This window comes from Anabrus simplex, chromosome 6 (genome assembly GCF_040414725.1).
Source record: "Anabrus simplex isolate iqAnaSimp1 chromosome 6, ASM4041472v1, whole genome shotgun sequence".
Taxonomy (NCBI): domain Eukaryota; kingdom Metazoa; phylum Arthropoda; class Insecta; order Orthoptera; family Tettigoniidae; genus Anabrus; species Anabrus simplex.
This window is the reverse complement of record NC_090270.1, coordinates 303,333,461-303,358,895: the sequence shown is the minus strand read 5'-3', so window position 1 is coordinate 303,358,895 and position 25,435 is coordinate 303,333,461. Positions and strand designations below refer to the sequence as shown.

The following is a 25,435-nucleotide window of genomic DNA, read 5'->3' as shown; positions in this document are numbered from 1 at the left end:
AGGAACGGAAACTGACGCATATTACAGCTCAGGGAGGAAGCATTATTGATCTAGTAATTAGCTCGGAAAACATGTTAGGGAGAATCAAAAGGATGGAGATAGGAGACTGGGTTGAAACCCACTATGCACCGGTCGGGGTGTTGATAGAAAGAAGTGGTGGAGAGGTAAGGTTTGCAGAGATAAAGAGGAATATCAAGAAGGATAGAAGTTACATTAAATATAAATGGATAGATAATGCAATACGGGAATTGGATGCCCTTATAGAAAACGAGTTACAATTAATTAGGTGGGGCTGGGAAGTTGCTTTGAGGGAAGATAATATTGACAGAGCATTGGAATTAATTGAATACCCAATTAAAAGAGTAGCTCAGATAGACAGAGGCAAGAGAAGATGAGAGGGGAAGAAGGGTGGTATAACAAGGAGTGCGAGGAATTAAGGAAAATAGTTATGAAGTCACTAAAAGAATATAGAAAAACCGGAGAGAGTGCAGAAAAAGAAGTTTTCTGTAAATTAAGGAAAGAATACAAGCTTAAAATTTTTGAGAGGAAGAAACTATGGATGAAAGAACAAACTGAGTCAATAAATAGGGAGTGTAGGATGAATCAACCCGAGAGAGTATGGGATAGAATAAATAAAATAAATAAGGGAGGGAAAAGGTTTGATAAACCGAACACTGATTACGACCTGTGGGTGTATTACTTCCGTGAATTATTAGGAGGGAAGGACAGATGGAATTATACAGAGAGGGACAAGGTCTTATGGAGAGATATAGAAGTAACGATATATGTTGATAAAGATGCAAAAGAGGACGTATTTGAGGTGTAAAATAAACTTAAGGGTAGGTCAGCGGGGAACTAATGGTATTAACAACCTGTTCTGGAAAGAAATAGGTAAATATTGGCAGATGATAGAGGGCATAGTAAAATTATTTAACAGGATTTCAACAGCGGTAAATTTCCAAAAGAGTGGGAAACAGGGATTATATGTCCAATCTATAAGAAGTACGGTAATAAAAATCTCCCGAGTAATTATAGAGGGATAACTTTACTGGATTCATTAAGCATGATTTACACAGGAGTACTAGCAAACAGATTGAGGGACTGGGCAGAAGAAAATTTCGTATTGTCGATTTTCCTGGGGTGTTTTACGAAAGGGAGAAGGGCGTCAGATAATATGACAGTGAAGATGATCCTAGAAAGAGCAGGGAAAGAGGCACAGCATACTAGGCTGCCATAGATTTTGAACAAGTGTTTGACACAGCAAGAGCGTTAATAGGAGAATTAGGAAGGTTGGGGGTGTCAAGAAAGATTATCCGAGCAATTGAGGCTATATATCAGAATATCTATTGTTGCATTAAACTGGAAGAAAATATAATAAGTAGTCTGACAGATTGCAAGATGGGATTAAAACAGGAATGCAAGTTATTGCTGATTCTATTTCTATTATTCATAAATGACTTATTGCAAGGGCACGGAGGAAATAACTGGGCAGTGCCGGTCTGATCTTTGCTGATGTGATTCTACTGACCTTAACGGGGGGGGGGGGGGGATGCAGAGATGTTTGAATGCGGACTTGGAATATGCTAGGAAGTGGTCCCTGAAAATTCAAATCAAAGGTAATGCGCAAGAACAGGGGAAGAAAGAACGAAATGAAATGGGTGGTTCAGGGGGAGAGGATTGAACAAGTAGGTAAGTTAGAATATCTAGGAGTGATTATAAAGAGAAGAGGTGGATGGGAAGATCAAATAGAGGGCAAAATGGAAAGGGACAGCAGCCCTCTCAGTTGTTAAAATTCTAGGAACAAAATTCCCGGGGATAAATTATGGGGTCTGGAGGAAAAAAGAGATATACTAAATCAAATTATCTGTAAATTTAGTAAGGTGGTTATGCAACTCCCACAGTGTACAGCGAACGCCGGGGCGGTATTAATGTGTGGGGACTATATGGAAGTGGAATGTGTTAAGAGAGTAGTGAACTACTGGATGCATTTAAAAAGAGGGGAGGCGGGTGAAGTGCTGCAAGCGACTTACCAACAACAATGGAAAAGTATGTATGCTGAGAGCTGGCTATCAAAAATTAAGATGTGGAGAAGGAAGGAATGGGTTTCATTTGGCGTGAGGTCTGGAATAGAAGGGGCAGCAGAAGCCAGAGAGCGATCATAATGAGGATTAAGGATATACAATGGCAAAGACAGGTAGAAGAAAGTAGAAATAGAGCATCCCCTTAGTGTATTTAATAAGGTAATACAAGTTTCAGAGATAAATATTAGGAACGTGGGTAGAATGATGAGAAGAGGTCTATTGCGGTGGCTTATGGGTTCATACAAAAATACGGGGTGGATTAAGAATAAAGATAATTTACTATGAACAGTAGAACCTCGATAATTCGAAATCGATTAATTCAAAATCCCGCCTAATTCGAAGAAGCTCTCGTTCCCGGAAACTTGAGATAGTTTTTTTTATGTTATTTAAATTGTTTAATTCGAAACTGCCTTTACATTTTAAAACAATAGTAACCTATGTTACAGAATAATTTCAATTTTACCAGTGTCATAATGGAACACATGTTCCGGAACGTGGAGGGGTAGCTTTCCGTACTTACACTCACTTCAGTGGGTCTACAGCGCGCTTCACGATTGCTAAGTTGAATGAAATCGGAATTCTTTTGTATTCAACGTGTTAAGGGACACCGTAAAATCACGCAACAGGCAGAGTTCGGAAAAGTAGAATCCACGAACACTGGCGATGCCGACAGTTGATGAAAAACGTGGCTCATATAATAAATTCGTAGACACCGAACCAGATTGTCATTGCCGATGAAACTGCAATGCTTTATTTTAAAGCGAGCCCAAATGGTCTTATGGTTTTAAAGGAGAAAGTGCCAGCCGGAGAATCGTACAAGGGTGAGCGATGGGGGCATTCTCTTTGGATAGGGGTCGTTGTAGTGCGTTGCAATGCACATGGAAGTGAGAAACCTAATCGCCTCGTCGTAGGAAAGTTCGATAAGACAGAATGTTTTAAGGGCGTCAGGCACTTTCCATGCCAGTACAAAGCATCTAAAAACGCAAACAGTACAGAAATCCAAAAAATAATGCATTTGAACAGGGGAACCAGCATAATTTATCCTCAACTTTGAATTGTGTGATTTTTCTTCCATTGCGTGAGGTTATGTTTGTCAGTGATTTATCCAAGTGCATTATTTGAACATTGAAAATGCACCTTGTTGGATACATTTTGGAAATAGGTTTTTCCATGGCATTTGAAAGGTTTAAAATGTGAATCGAGGTGATTGCATTTATTAATGAGTATTAGAATACTTTGTGACGCGGCAGGTGTTTACATTTCTGAAGTACGAGAGAAGTACCATGGCGGGAAATCGTACAAGGATAGAGTCATAGGAAAGTTTGATTTTAAGGGCATCAGGTACTTTCTATGCAAATACAAGGCATCTAAAATTAATACAGTGTAGTAATCCAATGAATAAAGCACTTGCACATAGGAGCCAGCATACTTTTCTTTCTTTCTTTCTTTCTTTCTTTCTTTCGTTGCGTGAGGTTATGTTTGCCAGTGAGATATCCAGGTGCATTATTTGAATACTGTAAATGTACCTTCTTAGATACATTTTGGAAATAGATCTTTTTCATGACATTTGAAAGGTATAAACTGTGAATCAAGGTTAACTGCATGCAGGAACGGGCCTTAGAATATTTTGTAACGCGGCAAGGTTTGGTACTCCTGAATTGCAAATTGGAGATTAATTCGAAATCATGTTATTCGAAGTCCGATTTTTGAGTCCCAACGACTTTGAATTAACGAGGTTTTACTGTATATTATGTGGGGAAATGATTGATGACCTACACTTGGTAGATCAATGCAAAGAAATGGAGAAGCTAAGAGTGAAGCTTTTGAGTGTCAATAATCAAGAGGTATTAAAGCAAGGGGATGAACAAAAAAATTTTGGGTGGCTGATTAAAGAATGGTATTGGGGAGGGTAAAAAAATTATGTATAAATAAATTAAAGGAAGTGGGCACATAAATTTACAAAGGATGCATCAAAAGATAAGAAACTGTGGACTCACAAGTGGACATGAATTTATATGGTAAAGTAGAACAGTGTATGTAGTTTTATACACCACGAAACAGCAAGTTGAAATGCAAGAGGAATGGGGGAATGCACTCAGCAGCTTACGAAATGTTATCAATGAATCAGCAAGTCTTAACATAGTGGGACAGGTCTCGAGTGAATATGGTATGTATGTAATACTAGGCTTGCTGACTCCATCAGGTCAGAGGAGGCAGGTTTGTTAGCCTCTTTGGGGGTGCTGTGTTGTCAATTCTACTTGTGAGCAACCTCACGATCTCCTGGCTAACGCCAAGAATCTGGTTAACACGAGGCTGCATCTTCATCTCGAATTATCACTGCTTGAGTAACTACCACTCCTATTATTCTTAATCCTATACTATTCTGTTATGTGTAGCCAAGTTGCCTTGATTCCTCTTTTCCATGTAGATGTAGTTTGCCTTTCTATTTTGATTTGGTCTTAATTGTTATGGTATAGGTGAAAATGGAAGTTATGAATAGTAAGAGGTAATCTTGAAGAAGCAAGATGGTAGAGTGTAGGTCGTATCTGGTAGAGGGGGAGGAATAGGCCTGTCCTATCCCAAGAAAGTATAATCAGAATGTTTGTACGGGTAGAGTACATGTTAGGAAATGAGCTGTCAATGTGGCAGTGGAAGACTAACTGAATCAGCGGAATCGGCAGGAGAATAATGGAATGGTGAGGAATTGGGATTAGTATAGCATTAACATAGTTAGTTAGATGTAGGGGTGGCGCCTTACTTATGGAGCTGGCGATCTGCCCGTGTGTGAGAGGCCACATACAGTAGTAGATTAAGTATTATTTATTTGTTTGTATTCTGTTGTGTTCATTTCAGTAGTTATTTTTGAATTTGGCATATTGGAAAATGTAACTGGGTGAAAGCCTGCATGTTCTATAAATCTGTAAAAGAACTCCTGCAAAACTAAATTCCGACAACCCGGCGTTTCTGAAATCAGTAAAAAAAATAGTCAGTGGGACATAAAGCCAATATCATAGGTTACAAACGTCATGGTCTGATCTGTATTAAATTGTAAGTACAATATAATTATTAAATTAATGTAGTAATGGTCCACCTTTCAATACTATATTTTGTAATATTCTAAATTACATTAATTAGGGAATACTTTCGGCCGGGGCTGGCCATCTTCAGCCTTAATGCAAAACATATAATAACTAAACAAATGTACATGCACATAATTGACATAAAACAAATGAAAGAAATATATACAAATTGACATTAAAAAACTGGGATGAAATTATGATTAAATTTGAAAATAAACTAAGTTCTAACATCTTGAGTATGCTCATCATTGAGACTATTTCAAGTATTAATTTATATACACAGAATTGTTAGTTCTAATACTGCTAATTGTTAATAATTCAATAGTAAACAGAAACTGGTAAATGTTGATCCCGTAGTTCAACACCAAATCTATCTGAGTGGTGTTTCCCGCTACCCGCCACGGCCAATAGCATATAAACCTGACACACCGCTTCGAGCCTCTCCTCCATTAATCACATCATCTGTAACACTAGTAACTTAAATATCAGTCATTTCAACGCTACCATAGCAACTACAGTGAAACTCAGTTACATACCTGCCAACTTTTAGAAATCAAAAATAGGAAGATTTTTTAATTCTTGGATTTCATCAAGTGTATTGCGCCACGGTCTCGGTAAAAAAAGGACAAGATAAAAGGCATACATATCTACAGTTACAATGCGAATTAACCATTACATTTAAAATCTTAAACTAAGAAAACACAAACGATTGCAAGAAAACGTACCTAATAATCATTCTCATTTATGACACATACATACGAATAGTAACATTTAGACAGATAAGTCAAGAACTGACTACAACTTACCAAATGGTGAAGAATATACACATGTAGGTGATACAGAGACTGCTGTGTTTACTTGTTTAGCATTGAACTGGCAGCTAACTTTGCCCTCTTCAACAATGCACTGTCATACTGCTGCTCATAACACTTTCCACTTAGACTTGATTTGACCACCAACAGTTTACTGAGATTTTCGTCATTCAGAGATGATCGGAATTGTGTCCTCGTCTTTTTTACCTGGCTGAACAATCTTTCACACTCGGCATTGCTGTGTGGAATTGTCAATATTGAGAGCATTACTTTTGCGATTCTATAATATTTGAAACACCCATCTGCACCTCGTATATCCCCTATAGCAGACCAAGAACAATCTACTCTTTCTCCTTGCACAACAGACAATGGTAAATCCTCCACTTGGAGAGCACAAAACTGGCACTGTAATGCATCCATTGCTTCTTGTTCATCTTCACCATCTTTCACTGGCAATATAACAGGAAACTTTGAAACAAAATACTTTACAGCATTGAAGGAAGAAGCCTGCAAAGAATTTATCTAAGCTACTTGAGCATTAACAAAAACATCACTATTCAAATTAAATTTATGAATAATATAATCACAAACTGCAATAAAATAGTTCCTGACGTGCAAATAAAAGTTTTTCTTCTCCTCAGGTGCTAGATTTTCTACAAGACGAGATGTTGAACAGCCAATTACTAAATCATCATCCGCTTTCTGATTCTCTCTCGTGTGATAGACCACTTCTAAAACTGTAGGATATTTTTTTATAACCACTGGCTTAACAAACCTACACAGAATGTCCTTCAACATATCCGTCAGCATTGATCTTATGACATGAATCTGAGGTGCTTGCGACTGAAGAACTTTATTAGTTTTCTCAAATGTAGGGATGATAAATGGCAGAAATGAGCAAACTGCTTTATTAAAGTTTGAAGACAGAAAAAGAAATAGTCTCTCCTCTCGTGAAATACTGGCAGTGCAACTAGACTCCTTTATTTTCTTCACAGATGAGGATGAACTACTCTCAGCCTTCCTTTTCCCAGAAATAACAGAAGCTTGGCCTTGTACTCTACTGACACAAGGACCATGTTCCATTTCGGTATCTTCATGTGCCTTTAGCTTGGGAATTTGGAAATACTTCAGAGATGTCTCTGTGCCATTGGACTGCTTTACCTCATCCTTAAAAAAACTCTGAAGTGGCTCCCACTCTGAAATCAATCTTTCCAAACATTTCCCCAAGGATAACCAGCGTGTACACACATGCTTTAATATTTTTCTGACATCAGTTTGGTACAAAGCTTGATACATTTTGAGATGATCTTTTCTCTTTGAGCTTTTGTCTAAATAATAATAAATATCAATTAGCATCTCATCAATTTTGACAGGAAGGGAGTCTGCACCCTTCATGGCAGCCAAATTAATTAAATGACATGGGCATCCCATAATAATAATGTTTTCACACTGCTCTCTTAGTTTAGCAGCAACACCGTTTTTTCTTCCCATCATAACAGGAGCATTATCTGCGCTAAAAGCTATACAGTTTGCCATCGGAACGTCATATCTTTTCAGAACATCCAGGAGCAAATTAGCAATTCTAATACCAGTAGAATTGCCTTCCAAATTTTCCATGGATAGCAAACGATTTTCAATCTTTTTCAATTCTTTGTTGAAAAACGAGACGACGATAGGATAGAGCTTACTATCTTTATCATTGCTACCATCAGTTGAAATCGCAAAAGGTTCAGACTTTAAAGTCTGAATCACTTTACTATCTGCACCACGGGACATTTCATTAATTATGGCAGATGTTTTTGTTCTAGCACACGCATATTTCTTCGCAATGTCTGAATCTCGGAACATCTTTCTGAACAATGGCCCTGCGTGGTCCGAACAAGACAATGCAAGGTTATGTTCGACAATGAACGCCGTGAACAAACATTCTGCTCGAGTGACTGCATCATCTTCCTTCCCACCTACAAAAAAATTACTTAATTTTTTGTTCCTTTCGAGACAGCTAGCACTATCTTTGTGTTTCTGTGTGACACTGTGGGCTACAATATCTGTTTTCCCTCCATGTGAGATATTAATATCACACCGACACACGGAACAAAATGCATAATAGTTTCCTTTATTAGACTGTAAAATGAACGGAAATTCAGTTTTATAGGTATCCCTGAACACTTGGAGATAACGTTTGTTATGTTTTGTAGTCATCATGTGAAGAAAAAATACCACAAACTGTCACAGACACAACTCTCTGAAATACATTGAAGTCATTAAAATTACGAACTCTGGTCAACACAAAAGCACTGAAATACGCGAAACTACCACATACAAAACAAATCAATATGTCTCGTACGTTACTAACATATGATTTCCACAGGGGGAAAAGCACAGAACCGCAAGAAAAAACACGTCTAAAACTCCACCGAAACTACGCACAGAAACAAGCGCGCGAACCACACAATAACAAACTCACTCTTTCATGCCGATCAACGGAGTCCCTAGTGGTCGCTAGTGTGCATGACCTTCTCTGACTCGTAAGACGATTGCCGTCCCGAATTCCCACCTGAAACAGCACACAAGCTGCTGTAGTGAGCAGGAAATATGATACATGAAGCCAACGGATGATCCACCCGCGAAATAAAGCATCAAATACCGGTAAATATGCTTAAAAGTGAGGTTGCGGAAATTACACAAACACATAAGAATTCGTCCTAGGGGAAGAGTACTGACCATACTGGAGGTTATATTGGTCAAAAATAGGAAGAAATAAAAATAAATCGGAAAACCGGAAGATGAGTTAAAAATCGGAAAGTTTCCGGGTAAATCGGAAGGGTTGGCAGGTATGCAGTTAAGAAGTTCCCGCATAAGAAGTGTGATATTCTTGGTCCCTTGATCAGTTGCATTAAGATATATGTATATTTTTCCCGTTTAAAGTGTTCTGTTGTAAATATATTTCCCAGTTAAACAGTTCAGATTTTAGAGCCCCTTGAGATAGAAAATGTCCGCTCAAAGCAGCCCATGGTTAGAACCCTCCAGTCTCCGCCCAAGTTGAACCCTTTGTTAGACCGTTCACGCGCTCGCGGTGTGTCTCTGGTGCCACGGAACCTGTGCGGCACATTCTCTTTGCTGTGCAGGCTTGCCAAAGCCATACGACGTCACACTATGACAACACGGACACCAGATGCTCACTCTCACCTCGTGGAATCGAACCGATCCCATCAGTCGAAATTTCCACTCCACCATTCCATCTAGCGGAATAGAATCGAATGGGATTCTACGTGGGAAACATAAAGCACACAATGGATGGTTTGATAAAACTTTAATGCAGTAATTTGCGGGCCGCGACAGGGTGAAGTCATTAATCGAGGTGGCCTAAACATTAATTAAAAACTATAAAGTGTATTTGTCCACATCGTTACTGTTAATCTGCTAGAAAATTGAATATTCTAACCTGTTTGATTTTTCATTCCCTTGCTTATTTCCTTCCAGGCATTCTCCCTTACGTTGTTGCAATAATACTTATGGGTCTTGCCGTAGAGGAAATTAAGTTTCTGAACTAAACTGATAAGATTTTCCGTGTCCATTATTAGTGAGGTGAACAAAAACAACTTCCCGACTCAATGCAGGAAACAACCGACTAGCCAGCAGCCAGCTGATACACATGCCACCAAACAGCCAGCTGAAAGATCCCGATTGTTTACGAAGTTGAATGAATTTTGATAGCCAACTGGGTGTTAGTGGGAGGCACTCAGAGGCATTGCAATACCACGGGTTGGCATAAAATTGAAAGTTATTTTTAATTTTACCTTTATACGAGCTAAACATTGTATTATCGTGTCACTCGTAATTATTACATCGCATTATTAGAACATAGCACAAGGATCAGGATACATGAAATAAAATTCTCGCGGGGAAAGAAACTGTTTACGTTTAGATGTGCTAGCGTTGCAACTGCGCCTTTATCACTTCCACGTAATACCCCAGATACGTGTCCATGCACTCATTTCTGCAACTTCGAACCTGTGTTTCTTTTCTTCATTACGTAGAGCATGAAGAGGATTGAAGCAGGAAAATAAACTCAATACTGGCTTGGCCATGTGGTACTTATGAAACAGCCAGAAACTACGCTCGTTGCCGTAACAACCAGTAGGAATGCAGGGGCGATTTAGGCTTAGGTTCTAAGAATCTCTAAGAATAAGTTGCCAGATTTCCCATTTGCTGCTGTTATCCTTGAAGCAGGTGTAGGGGGTGTGAGGAAGATAGAAAGCACATGCTAACAAACTGTAGTACACGTCTTGTCTTTGCGTCTTGTAAGCCTAAGCTACGGATTGCCAAGCAAAGTGTAGCGTCGAAATTAGTATGAATAGGAGTCGTAAAGTTAGTTGTACTTGTAATATCAACGTACAAACGTTTTAAGTGAAAATGAGCGGAACTCAGAGGAAAGAGATCAAGCGATAGGCACTAACAATAAAAGACAAAGTGGAGATTATAAGGAAAGTGGAGTCATCTACACTTTCCCGTGTTGCTTTGGCAAAGGAGCTGGGGATGCCGCCGCGCTGTCTACTTTGAACGGCATTATAGCGAAGAAAGAAGAGCTCTTTGCTTCTGCAGGGAATACTTCAGCAAATTGTAAGGAAGTTAAATCTGAAAAGTACGATGAAATAGAACAAGCTCTGCTAATATGGTTTAAACAGCAGCGAAGATTAAACATACCTTTCAGTGGGACTATTGTGCAGGAGAAAGCCGCAAGCAAATTAAGGGTACCTTTTACCACGTCGAACGGGTGGCTGGACCGCTTTAAAAATCGAGCCGGCGTCATTTACAAAATAATTTGTGGCGAAGCAGAGTGTAAGTGCGGAGGAAAGGGAAGCGTGGAAGGAAATGGTTCTGCCTGCTAAAATAAGCAAACCTTGCAAAGTTTTTATATAATATGTTCCCTTCTCTTATCAAATATATTTATAATACGGTATGTTCAATTATTTTACCTTATCTCTAAAAATATTGTCATGATAATCGAATTTTTATATTGTGGCTTTCTGTTAGCAGCTCTTATATATCGGCCTATTTCGATATTGTTCACAAAAGGAAATCTGTTGGCTGTGTGTTTCACATGTATTTCAAAGTACAGAATAAGTTTTTGGGCATTACCCCTTTTAAGAAGTTTCCTGCTTAAGAAGTTTTTTTTTTTGCAGTCCCTTGAAAAACTTCTTAACAGAGTTTCACTGTATTTAACACTATTACTATTGAAAATAAATGAAATTACACACAACGTTTTTCTCTCCAACTCTTCTTTACGTCAACCAATTTCAACATTAATAAAGAGGTAAGGGTTTTTACACACTTCGATTTCCCTTTAAACTCTCCTTTCATTCAATTTCATTCATTAACACGTAAATTCTCCTATTGTTACAGACTTCATATTTAACACAGCTACTTACCATCAAGCACTCTTCTTTGCTCGTGCTTCTAGAAGACTGCAGTTTCATCTCTTCACATGAAGAGTTTCAACAGTGTAACAATTTTTATGCTGAAGTTTGAACTGTTTAATACCCGATAAATTTTCTCTAACACCCTCAACCATTAAAAGGCCCTGCTTTACTTGTTTCAACGTAACAATTTATTTCAAACCTCACTTGAAGTGAACAACGGAAACGTCTTTTTACAAAATTTACGTTCTTAAAAAACTACCAGTATACAATTTGTTACCAATTTCTAAACAAGGACATTCATAAATTTACGACTATTTGTATATTAGACTTTATTAAGGTTTCATTTTAAGAATATCAAAACTATTGTCAACCATTTCGTTCACCATTTGAAACACATTTTCAACATCATCTTCATATTCATATGTAATTTAATTACAATCAGGTACCTGATTAATTAACTTTCAGATTGAGATTAGGCTGAATAGCCCTTAATTAAAGGACGAAACATGTCCCTATAATTTTATTTACAGATTTAATTCTTTATTAACATCTCTTTTTATGTATTGAATAGGTGGAATAATTAAATTTTATTATTTATTTGACTTCATTAACAATATACTACATCGGACACACAAAGAGCTTCCAGGTCTGAGAGGATGAGAAAGTTCTGGGAGAAGAAAAAGAAGAAATTAACTCAAATGTATTGATTTACTGTAAGTGCTCCAATGTGGGCGTAAAATATGTAAATAAAATAATAACGAATTGAATGAGAGAATGTGTTAGTTAGGTGGAATAGGTTATATAAGACTTACCTCTCAATACAGCTTGAGGGTGTGGCTTATTGTAGTGTGTGCTTCATTAAGCTGCCCTTATGAAGATCTATACATTCATCTAGACCAACTTGTGAAGTAAAATGATAACCTTAATGAGGCTGTAGAATATAAGAACCCATTATATTATCAAATTCTAGTATATTTGAAAATGCTTGAGAAAGATAACGAGAAAAGAATTGGAATTTCTCCACCTACAGATAGCCCTACAACATATTCCTCCTTAGTTGAAGCTATAGGTGACAGCAAGGAGGTTCTTGACACACCTATATCCCCCGCACCTCCACCTCCTCAGGTGCAGGAGCAAGGAAGTACGCATAGTCAATATTACAACAGACACAAGACTGTGAAAGAATGACAGGAGCTACTATTCCATAGGAAAGAAGGCTTAATACGAATTGAAATGGCGTATGGCTTTTAGTGATGGGAGATCCCAGGACGGGTTCGGCTCGCCAGGTGCAGGTCTTTTGTTTTGACTCCCGTAGGCGACCTGTGCGTCGTGATGAGGATGAAATGATGATGAAGACAACACACACACCCAGCCCCCGTGCCAGGAAAATTAACCAAGGATGATTAAAATTCCCAACCCTGCCGGGAATCGAACCTGGGACCCCTGTGACCAAAGGCCAGCACGCTTACCATTTAGCCATGGAGCAGGACAATACGAATTGACAACTAGGAATTAGTAATATTTTCATCTGCATTAGTAACTACTATAATAATAATAATAATAATAATAATAATAATAATAATAATAATAATAATAATAATAATAATAATAATAATAATAATGTTATTTGCTTTACGTCCCACTAACTACACTTTTACAATTTTCGGAGACGTCGAGGTGCCTGAATTTAGCCCCGCAGGAGTTCTTTTACGTGCCAGTAAATATACTGACACGAGGCTGACGTATTTGAGAACCTTCAAATACCACCAGACTGAGCCAGGATCGAACCTGCCAAGTTGGAGCCAGAAGGCCAGCGCCTTAACCGTCTGAGCCACTCAGCCCAGCTGCATTAGTAACTGGAGCCACATTGTGTTATCTAGATTTCTTCATTTCGACAATTACTTATAAATTGTATAATTTTAATTTATAAATTGACCTTTTTTCATGAATTATTAAGAAAAAAAGAATATTCATTAGGACATATTCTCTATGGAATATTGTACAAGTGTTTCCCTGCTTTCAATTGTAGAAATAATTTATATATTTTCTCTTGAGATTTTTCTTTGTTTTAACCCTCCAAGTGATACGTAAAAACCTCTTAAGTGATAAGTGACTGTGACGTCTCAGTACAAGTTTTCTTTTTAAATTCATAAAAAATACAAAATGACAGTAAAATATATTGTATTACATATCTTTTTGTTCAGTATAAACTAGAGAATTTGATTATGTAATAATATTGGGTACACACATTGATTCCCTTTTATTGGGGGCAGTGAATTACAATTTTCCATTTTTGAAAAAAAAAAAAACAATGTTTCAACTTTCACTGTACGTAGCTTCAAAACTATAAAAGACCGAAACAAAAGGTTAATGTATAAAATGTTCACCATTTTGTTAGCAACAAAAGATTTGGAGTACATATTTACCATAAAACTAAAGAACAGAAAGTTATGTACACAAAACCAAAACTATGTACATCTCCTCTTCGGGCATAATTCTTTACTTCGGGTCACTTGCAAGAGTTTTTCTTTTCCTCCCCTTTACTATGGGCCTGTAGAAGTGTTTCAACTTAGGGAAGCAAGTAGGATGAATGCCACAATTACACTCAGGGTACCAGAATTTGCTTTGCTTTCTTTTTATCATCCTCGTTTTCTGACGAGTCACCACTCAAAGAAACTGTTTTTGATATTTCGCCACCTGGCAAATCACTATTATCGCTGTCATCAGTGAAAACATAATTTTCATAACCTTCTTCTAACATATCCCGAATATCGTCAGAACAACATGGATCGCATATTTTAGTTTATTGAAAAACTAACCAATCAAGTGGAACAAAAATAGAACACTGCCATGCGGTGTGGCGCTTCGAGCGACTGACGCTAAGATTTGTTTTAGACAGTACATAAGCAAAAAAACCTATTTGATAATTCAGCTAGATGAATCGAAATAGCCAATGAACTGAACTATTGATTAGTGCAAAGTTCGACGATACTCATTAAATGGTTGCCCAGCAACACGGCTCTAAAATAATGAGTCATTAATAACGACTTTATCATTTCACAGAGGCATAAATGAGTCGTTATTAACGACTCATATCACTTGGAGGGTTAATGTTGTCAATCTTATGTTAATTTTAAGGACAGTTCCTCCAAAGCATTACTTTGTCAATTTATGTATTTTTCATCTAAACAGTGTTATGTGTCTGAAGATGTTGATAATATACGAAACATGTACCACTTTTAACCATTAAATTGCCTTAAGCAATCACTGTATTGACTAGGTGGAAAATAAATAAATACTTAATTGTGAATCTATTGAAGTGCGATACGGACCATGAAGCTGATTTTATGTAATGCTAATAGGATTACGACCAATGTTTAGATAGGAACATATTTCTGTCTTTTGTTGCATATGATCCTCCGTAAATTACTGGAACATCGTAATCGTTGATAGTAGTGGTAGCAGGCTATAACTCTGATGAAGATACTGGGTTTCCGACCAATGCTCATAGGATATTTCTTCCTCTGTTTATTGCATGCCGTCTCCTCTGTTAATAATGGAACCTTTTTCAAGGACACTCTGTATAGCTGAATACTTGAAATGATCTATCCGTTTCTGTTTTGCATTCCCATCCTTACATTCAGTCCTCTTAGGTTTCTTCTCTATTGACATAACCTTATTTCAGGATACACCGATTTTTATATCCTACTCACTGCAGCTACCTTTGATTTCCAAGATATTAGATTACAAGCTCGCAGCTCAGTTTGCCCAATAAGTATTGAAAAATAAAACCTGACTTATTACATTCTTCAAGGAACCCTCTGATACGAAACATGATTTCAGACAGAATAAATATGTACCAAAACTAATATATCCCCTATCACACACACATATCTAAACTCCTGCAAGATACACATTCAATACAAAGGAAGATGTAGTCATTTAAACATATTTTCTGTCTCTGAACTATCAAGAAGAATACAGTTGGAGATACATGTCGGAACATATATTTCTTGCAGCAAATCCTGTGAAAGCTGCCTTCAGAGTATCTGAACACAGATTCCAAACAATTTGAACATTCACATCACATTTACCACTTGCAGATCGCTCAGATCAAGAACAGAAACTAGTACCAGAGAAATTTAGCATTAACAACAGTACCTTATTGTAGGGCTTGGCTGAGTATGTGGGTATCCAACATTTCCTGAGGGAGGAGAGGGGTCAGGTGGTAGTCCGTTTTCCATAGGATGAGGCAAGAAACTGTTGTTAACACGTGCAGCACGTGATGGATCCTGTTGCTGGTGAAGTGCAGTAGATGTTACACCTGGGTGCACGTTGTTCACTACACAACAAAATTTAATAAAAAAAGTTAAGGCACACTAAAGTTTATTTTCTTAAATTTTTCCAATTCATTAAGTATATTTATATTTTTTCCACGTAAAAATACTGATCCTGATTTATAACAACATTTCAAAACTCAATTCAACATTATATACCGGTACTGCAAATTTAAACCTCATTATTCTGTGTGCTTGGTTCATGGATTTTTCCAAAACATATAATAAAACTTCATACTAGGTCAAATTCTAAACTGATAATGATGATTGGTGTTAAGGGGCTTAATATCTAAGATCATCAACCCTGATGGTATAATATATGAAATTGTAATTTTAAATTAAAATTTATCCATTGACTATGACAAAAATAATATGAATTTAAATTAATCCGTGGATCAAATTCACAGAGCCTTATTTCAATAAAATGATTAAAACAAATTAATATGTAATAAAATTAAGTAATCAGGCAAGTTGGCTATGTGATTAGGGGCGTGTAGCTGTGAGCTTGCATATGGAAGATAGTGGGTTTGAATTCCACTGTCGGCAGCCCTCAAGATGGTTTTCCATGGTTTCCCATTTTCACACCAGGCAAATGCTGGGGCTGTACCTTAATTAAGGCTGTTACGGACTTTTCCGTGGTAGGTAGAGGTGAAAGAAGGTGCGGGTGTGAATGGGTTTCAAGCTACGAAATTATAGTGCAATGTAAAATTAATTTAAAAATTAACAAGGTTATATTTTCTTTTCGAAAACAAAGAAATAACAAGCATGGCAGGTACAAAGTAGCAATTCAAAAGGGGTTAGTTACAATATTTACAGAATTTGGGCTTCGCGCCCTGACTTCACAATGCTTGGGCAATCAGCTCAGTTTTACCTCAAACACAAGTTTTAACAGAGGGGGAGAAAACCCCATTTATACCTAGGAGCCCTTGCTCCAAATTACACTGAAAAACCTCCATGAGGCATACAACCCAGAATTTTCAAAAGAGCCACTCGCTCTCAAAATTTAAGCCTCTCCCAGGCCACACCAAACTCCACCTTCAATTTGTCCTCAACGGACATAAACACAGGGGTAAAATACCCAATCTACTGAGGTCTATTAAAAGAAAAGCAGGTTAATTAAATGACCTCTAAAATAACAATTTGAGAGGAGGTGAACTTGCACTCCTAATACACTTTGATTAAGACCTACTTGGCACTAGGCCGTTAATACAAGGGCTAATCCCATGCTAAAGAGGTGACTTAAGAAAAGAACAATTTGTTTTACATTAACGAAAAATAGGTTGAGAAAATAAGTTCACCTCAAGACAATGTGAGTGGGAGTTCGAGAGGGTTAGCACTCTCTATCCCAATATGTCGTTTTACAAGAGAATAGATGAAAAGAGAAGTTACATTTTAGGAAAAGGTTACATGGTTGAACGCTTAGAACCCGCCCCGAAAGTTAAACTGCTGAGCTAGCAAAGAAAGAAGTTATTAATCGGCCATTACCTTGTGTTGAACAGCTGGAGAAGAAAGAGGCGCTTCCCGCCCCCTGCTATGTACTTAACACACTGAAAGATGGAACAGAAGTGGCCTAGAGACCCAAAAATCAGCAGTTTAAATACTCTCGCGGAAGTTTCTAGGCGTTAGGGGAAAGAAAACACCCTCCCACAAACTCTTTACTGGATAGGACCCCGCAACAGATTCAAGTTGGGGGAAGATACATCTGATTGGATAGAAATTAATTTAAGAAATTCGGGATTGGTTAGGTTCAACACAAGGGGAAGAAAGGGGTAAATATTGCCAACTTAAACAATGATAGAAAGATATTTAACAAAGAACAAACTCTTGAAATTAAATTTTCTCCAAAAAAATAGTTCTTTGACTCCGCACTAGGTTGCACTATTGTAGATCTTCAGTAGTGTCCTCTAGAAGAGAAAGTTCACACTTCTTCCTTCAAGCGAAACAAAAACACATCAAAAATGACACAGTTCAAAAACTCAAAATTTTCCACGTGGTGACATCTTCTGAGACGGTAGAAAATTAATACTGTCAATAAAGTTCAGACTTCCTCCAGCAGAGGAGTTTCAACAGGCGCACATTTTAAATTAGCGGAGTGGAGGTGTACCGCCCGGTACAAAGGCCATGACCGCTTCCTTACTACTCCTAGGCCCTTCCTATCCCAATGTCGTCATAAGACCTATCTGTGTTTGTGTTGCAGAAATCAAACTGAAAAAAAAAAAATTAAGGCATTCAAACATACCAACTATCAAAACTAAAATATCAGGAGAAATTTGGCAGCGAATCACGACGTAACATGACACATCACTGATGGCAGAACATGTACTACAGTAAAATTTCGATTATCTGTTCTAATGCCCGGGAAGGGGTGAACGGTTAAAAAAAAAAACCAAAAAAAACAATGGATAATCCACACTACTAATTTTAATCAACTTATAAAGTCAAAACACCTGTAGGAATGACTGAAACCTTTGATATAAAATCTGGGTTAAGACAGGGTGGTGTTCTGTCTCCTCTTCTTTTCATCACTGTGATGAACGAGATCCAGAGAAAAGTTCACCAAACCATTGGAGGTAAGAAAATGAAAATTATATTGTTCGCGGATGATATATGTTTGTGGGGAGACTCGAAAGATCTTCAAGGACAAATAAACTCCTGGGCAGAATCTGCTAAAGAATATGGACTCATCTAAGAGAAAAGTGAGGGTATGGTCATGAAGAGATACGGGCAACCAATGGGTCACATTGAAATGGAGGGGAAACAGCTACAGATGAACCATCAATTCAAATATCTTGGAAGTGTTATCTCTGATACTGGTTCTATAGATAAGGACATTTCCCACAGAATTCAGGCAGGTAGCAACTTTTACAAAATAGTTAAAGACATAATATGGAACAAGAAAATACCAACAAAATGTAACCGAGTCATATATTAAACTAATTACGTACCAATCCTGACCTATGGTTGCGAAACATGGACCATGAGAAACTAAGATATTAGTAGAATCCAGGCAGCAGAAATGAAATTTGTCCGTAGCATGATTGGCAAAACATGGAGGGACAGAGTCCGTAATGAGGAAATCCGCGAGCAGGCTCAAGTTGTAAGACTGCAGGACAAAATAACAGTGCAGCGACTGAGATGGTATGGACACATGCAATGCATGGGTGATAACGGATTACCAAAAAAAATGTACGATCTAAAACTTGAAGACAAAAGACCAAGAGGGCGACCAAGACTCAGGTACAAGGATATGGTGAAGATTGACATTCAACAGAGAGGACATGCTTTGGAAAGCAGTGAAGAAGGAGAGAAGTTCAGGGACCACAACTGGTGGAGAAGCCTTGTTTGCCGACCCATCGCTTAAGATGGAACGATGTGGGATATGTATGTATGTATGTATGTATGTATGTATGTATGTATGTATGTATGTATGTATGTATGTATGTACGTATGTATGTATGTACAAAGTATGATACATAAAATACATACCGTATAACCTTAAAATGCAGTGCATCAAACCCTTTTAAAACCAAAATGTACTCGAAGCTACAACAATACATACTAAATATTCACCTAAATTACCAGCAGACCATAAATAATTAATTTACCTGGTGTCATTTAAGATGCTTTTAAAAAATTAGTTACTTTTTTGCACTCGCCTACAACATATTTTCTCCTTTATGTCCATTCTGAGCTTTCTAATTACAAGAATGTCTGAAAAATCCACACCGTCCTCTTGCTCCAAGAATTCCATTAACGTTTCAGCCGACTCCAGTGCGGTCTGAAGCGGTACGCGATTGTTTGTGACGCACTCTTCTTCCCCAGCACCCTCACTTTCACTCGTCACTTCACAGCTGACTGCAGAGTTCCCATTCATGCTCTTATTTACTATTTCGTCATCAGTTAAAATGTGATGCCCAGGCAATACATCGTCAGTATGAAGCCACTCTTCAACGTTGCTTTCATCCACTTTTCCAAATTGAATGTTATTTTCAATAGTCTTCAGGATATCTTTGATCATCAATCCCTCATTTTTATCTTCATCAGTGAACCATGAAAATAGTCGGCGAGCTCTTCGACATCAACATACAATTTTCTCCACGATCGAGTGATGTTCTGAGCAGTTACTAGATCCCAGGGTTTTTGGGCAAGATTAAGCGTTTCTTTAAGATTGAGTTTTTTCCAGAACTCAAGCATCAACGTTTCTTCGGAAAGTAAGAGGCTTAGCAATTTCCGCTTATAATGCACCTGAAAGGTTGCGATGACGCCTTGGTCCATTGGCTGAATTAATGAAGTTACATTAGGTGGCAAACACGAAACAAAACTGTTTCCATCCTCTGATTTCAACCCTGTATCAACAGGGTGAGAGAGTGCATTATCAAGAAAAAGGACGGCCTTTAATAGCAAGCCTTTGGACGCCAAGAAATCTCGAACCTGCTAACGAACTTATTATGGAACCAAGTCCTGAAAATATCGTGTGTCATCCATGCAGATTTGTTATGACAATAATCTACTGGGAAACATTTCATCATTGTTCCTTTGAAAGAATGTGTATTTTTTGCTTTACCAACAGCTAATTTTAATTTACGGTCGCCACTAGCGTTTGCACAGCACAAGACGGTAACAACTGAACTAAAAATCTTGTAGCTTCCACCTTATTCAATACAAATACAATGTTGTTGGATGCTTTTTACAACATATATTTTATTGCAGAACTAGTTTCGATGCTCATTTAGATGCCATCAACAGCTGCATAATAAGTAAAGAAAAACCTGGCGATATAACAATTAACAACAACATATTGATGTAATTAACTCCTTAATATTAATTTTATCCTAAGTTTAAAAATTCTAATTTACAACAAGATAACCCTTGTGAGACAAAAATATAAAATCTCATAGCTAGGTGATGAGTTGTCTTCAATACTCAGTGATGGCCATTATTCTATACACTCGTAAACATCAAGTTCATATACAATCTTAAAACTGAGAAAGTAGAGCTGAATCCAGTCTTATATTGTTAAAATGTTCATTTCACAGATGTGTTGCTAGCCATTTATAAGATAAAAACTCATTGTGTTCGTTAAAATGTTAAACAGCACCATTTTCTGAAGTTTATTAATATGTAGAAACGTAGTTCTAATGTTATATATCTAATGGTTGGAAATGTGATTGTCTGCACTGAAGATGTTAAGCGGGCATAGTCTTTAAGTTCAATACAACCCTCAACAGCTGTGTACTTAGCGCGACGACTGCAGCACATTAGTCTTCATCACAACAAATGCATGGGTTTAATGATACCATGAACTGATAGATACTGTTATTAAAAGAATAATAATTGTTGTTTAATATGAATTTTAATGTAGTCAGGAATGTCTTTATTTCTTGCAACCGAGCGAGTTGGCCATGCGGTTAGGGGTGCGCAGCTCGAGCTTGTATCATATCAGGCAAATGCTGGAGCTGTACCTTAATTAAGGCCACGGCCATCTTCAGTTACAGCGAGAACCTTGTCACTGATGCATCTGTTATTACGATCGATTAAGCATGTGTTATTTTTTTCCATTCTCTATAATTATGCACTCCAACGATTGAGTGTAATTAAACATCTTCGGCATAGTTTTCGCACTATGTGCACTAGTGAGCTCTCTCTTCGACAATCGGACTCGGAAGGCAATGTCAGAGTCGATTACTAATACTGTATTTACTCGTGTATTAGAACCCCCTGGCTTTTCGAGACGAAGAAAATGAAAATATAAATCTTGCATACTAGATCCTAACGTAATTCTTCAGAGAAGAACAACTATTTCACTTTGAAGCGGATACAAGTCTTATTGCAGCTCTGATGACATCACACAAATTTGTGAATATTTTCGTCCATACGACCCTCGCAATGAAAACGCGTCGAAGTCATGCGGTACATCCGTGTTTTGTAGTTAAGAAATGTCCGCCTCCATAGTGTTGGCCTACTGCAGTTTGGTTTAATTAAGTTTATTGCCTTTCTTATATGGCAGGGTTCAGGCTTTGAAGCCTGCTATTATGCCAAACCATATTATACAACACATTATACAATTTATAGAATAATGTACAAACAATCATTTTTTACACATATTTCTAAAAATCACTAAAATTAATTTATTTAACCTCTATAATTTTGTATCCTTATTGATAATTAAGAACTAAATGTTACTTTTTTATGTTAGTGAGATCTACTTTTTATAGATTTGAGTCCCACATTAAACATTTCCTTTTAAATAGCCTCAGATTGCCTATGCATCTAACGTTAGCTGGGATTGAGTTCCAGGAACGTATGGTAGCAGGTATGAATGAGTCGTCGTATGAGTTACTGTGATGAATGGGAATGGACAAGAGCTCTGCTTCGTCACACAAATAGGTGAATATTTTCGTGTCCGTCCCGCACATGGCAAGCATGCATCAGTCATCCTATATGGCTGTGTTTTGTAATTAAGAATGTCCACCAGCGTAATGGTTAACACAATTAGCTACCATTCTTGGGAGTCTGAGTTCGATTGCCGGTACCGTACTGCCAGAGATTTATGAATGGAAGGAAGGTTGATATGCAGTAAAAATGGTACATGTAACTCCCTTCCACTGGGGGCATGTCTAATAAGAGCTGCACCACCTCGGGATGAGGAAACGAGTTTACTTCAGTTGAGAAAATTTCACGGTGGTTGTTATCAATACAGTAGGTGAGACCATTCACAAAGTGATCGTTTAATATCTTTTAACTCGGGCCAACATAGGTATTCATTTTATGTACCCACTTACTTTTAATGAATTTCAGAGACAACAAACAAAACATACTAGGATGTGCGTTAATAAAAAAATGAAGACAACATATGTATGAAATTAAACATTATGATAATGAAACTCATTACCAGCACACCTGTAGATATCCATAAATGCAGTAAACTTCCCTCTTATTTATTTTTATTCTTTCAGTCGTGGAATTTTTGGCACTATCCGGGTGATACCATACCTAACCTAACCTAAACAATGTGGTCTCTCTTATCAGAGTCCTGCAGAGAGGCCCACCGCGCAGCACTTCAAACCCACGGGCTCCAGCAGCCCAGCCCGTGCAGTGTTGCTCCCTTCTGACGCGGCCGCTTACAGGCCCATAACACTGGTCCCATACAGTCCACCGCAGTCCACCGCATTGAGCGACCTCTCAGAAGAATAACCTTGACTACTTCCCCGCAATAACGTGTGCACCGTGTACAACGAAAGGTTCACTTCAAACTTCTATTTGGATCACTCACTATAAGAATTGTCGTACACTACTTACATACATAAAGTAGACTAATCGTATTTTAAAATGATAGAGATCTCCCCTGCACTGTAAAAATAATAATAATAATAATAATAATAATAATAATAATAATAATTAAAAACAAAACCTTCTAAACTAATAATCAACTGCAACTGACGTCAAGTTCACTGCAAATGAATCTAAATAACACGAAGCATATTCATAAGACTTCATTCGCATTTACCTCAAAATAAAATACAAACTGAAATGACATGCAATATGTCAAAAACAAAAACAAACCTGAACACAGCCTTTACTTAGTGTGCGTAGTTTATTGGCGATTGATAATGGTGATGGAATGGAATTACCGTGAATGAAAAGGAGAGCATCCACATTGTCTGGGTATAGAAGAGACTGTCGTGCGTTGAGAATGAAGCCCGCTGAACTGAAATTTCTCTCTGAAGCTGAACTTGATGCAGGCATATGTAATACTTTCTTAGCGATCTAGTGAAGTTTTGGATAGTTTCCTTTTTTAGAATATGTTTTCTGCTATTTTGCTTTACGTTGCACACACAGATAGGTCTTATGGCGACGAGATAGGAAAGGCCTAGGAATGGGAACAAACCGGCCGTGGCCTTAATTAAGGTACAGATGCCTGGTGTGAAAAATACGAAACTACTGAAAACCATCTTCAGGGCTGCCGACAGTGGGATTCGAACCCACTATCTCCCGGATGCAAGCTCACAGCTGTGCACTCCTAACCGCATGGCCAACTCGCCCGGTAGAATATGTTTTACGTCGTACCGACACAAATAGGTCTTATGGTGACGATGGGATATGAAAGGGTTAGGAGTGGGAAGGAAGTGGCAATAGCCTTAATTAAGGTGGTGTGAAAATGGAAAAATACGGAAAACCATCTTCAAGGCTGCCGACAGTGGGGTTCAAATCCACTATCTCCCAGGTGCAAGCTCACAGCTTCGCGCCCCTAACTGCACGGCCAGCTCACGCAGGTTTTGGATAGTTTTGTCCATTTTTTCTCCAATTGGACGCTATATCTTCTTCCATTCTGCAATTGTGCTTGAAATATCTTTCCAGCTCATCTGCTGGAATAGGACCATCATCAACGTCAGTTATATCCGATTTTTGTATAAAAGTCGGAAAACCCTTCATGCACATTAAAATCGGTATGAAACGGCAATCAGGTTGTTCAAAACTTGCGTTTCCGCAGATGATATCCACACTACGGCTTATTGTTTGTTATTTTTTGTAATCCGATACTATGTGAAAGTGTGTGTTCATTTCATTCTGAAAAAAATATAGTACCGTATTTCTCCGAATCCTTCAAAATTTGATATCAGGCTCAAAAAGAAGTTTGTAAAATCATATGAATGCCTTGTTGTACAGTAGGCCTACGCATTTTTAGACGCCGAACATTTACTTTCGTCACGCTGTATTTCTTTCTTTTTTTCTTTTTTTTTTTTTTGCGACTGCAAAATTATTCTTTATTTCCGTGAGTTTGAGGACCATTAACTTAACACTGGCATCATAATATCGAAAAGAACTCGTTGAAAATGTTCCGGTAATACCTATTCCATGCGTCTCTACAATACAACGATCCATCAGGAAATTATTCTTGCTGTCTATAAAACTGTTACTTCTATTACGCAGTGTCAGATATAACCGGCTACTGCTACACGCACGTCTCACTTATCGGGTTCGGAAAAATTCAGCGGCTAGTGATGTATAGGCCTAATCGCGAACGCTGAAAGTGAACTAACGAGTTTATTGCGACATGGTATGGCCATTCCGCCCTTGCGTTTTTCGTGCACATACCTCACAATTTCATCTTCTACTTCTTTAAAGCGTCCTTGTTGCTGACCACTGAATTTTTTGTACATAACGCATTTTTTAAGCTCTTTGTCTTCACACTAACGCCAAATATTGGCTTTAGTTAGGCCTATGCCGTATTTTCTTGCAGCTGCACAATTATTCTACATTTCCGAGTGTCAACAAGCTCTGTGCGCGTGTGAAAAGAAGCAGCGTGGTTACCGCGGTAGTTGCCAGAGGTATCCATTAACTTACTGTTAGGCCGCGATTGCAACAACCTTTGAGTTTTAGCATGAGATTCTGAGGGGGGAAAAAAGTCTTGGGTTCAGAGAAATACGGTATCACTCCAGAGATTTCTGTGGCAAACACCTCAGCTTTCTTCTTCAAACAGCGTTACCTAACCTAACCGTATATGTAGCCTATCATGAAAACATATTTGAAACGCATGTAGAGAAATAACCTTCTCGCGAAAAATTTACATGTAAATAGCCGTAACTAGACGCCAGAAGATATGAAATATCCTCTGAAATCAGTGATGTACTCTGCCATATCTCGAGGTGTATCACATTCTTACTTAATTCCCATATATAACATTAAAATTAAGATATCGTT

The 25,435-nt window shown here is 37.8% G+C and overlaps 1 protein-coding gene across 10 annotated transcripts in view; it reads right to left on the bottom strand.

The window, feature by feature from the left end:
* The window catches only part of Alh (Alhambra), a 338,473-nt gene that overhangs the window by 98,669 nt on the left and 214,369 nt on the right, over positions 1 to 25,435 (bottom strand). For all 10 annotated transcript variants that reach the window (XM_067150502.2, XM_067150503.2, XM_067150504.2 and 7 more), the window contains one exon: positions 15,558 to 15,738. In XM_067150502.2, coding sequence (XP_067006603.2) covers positions 15,558 to 15,738 — 181 coding nt within the window. The remainder of the gene's footprint in view (positions 1 to 15,557; positions 15,739 to 25,435) is intronic.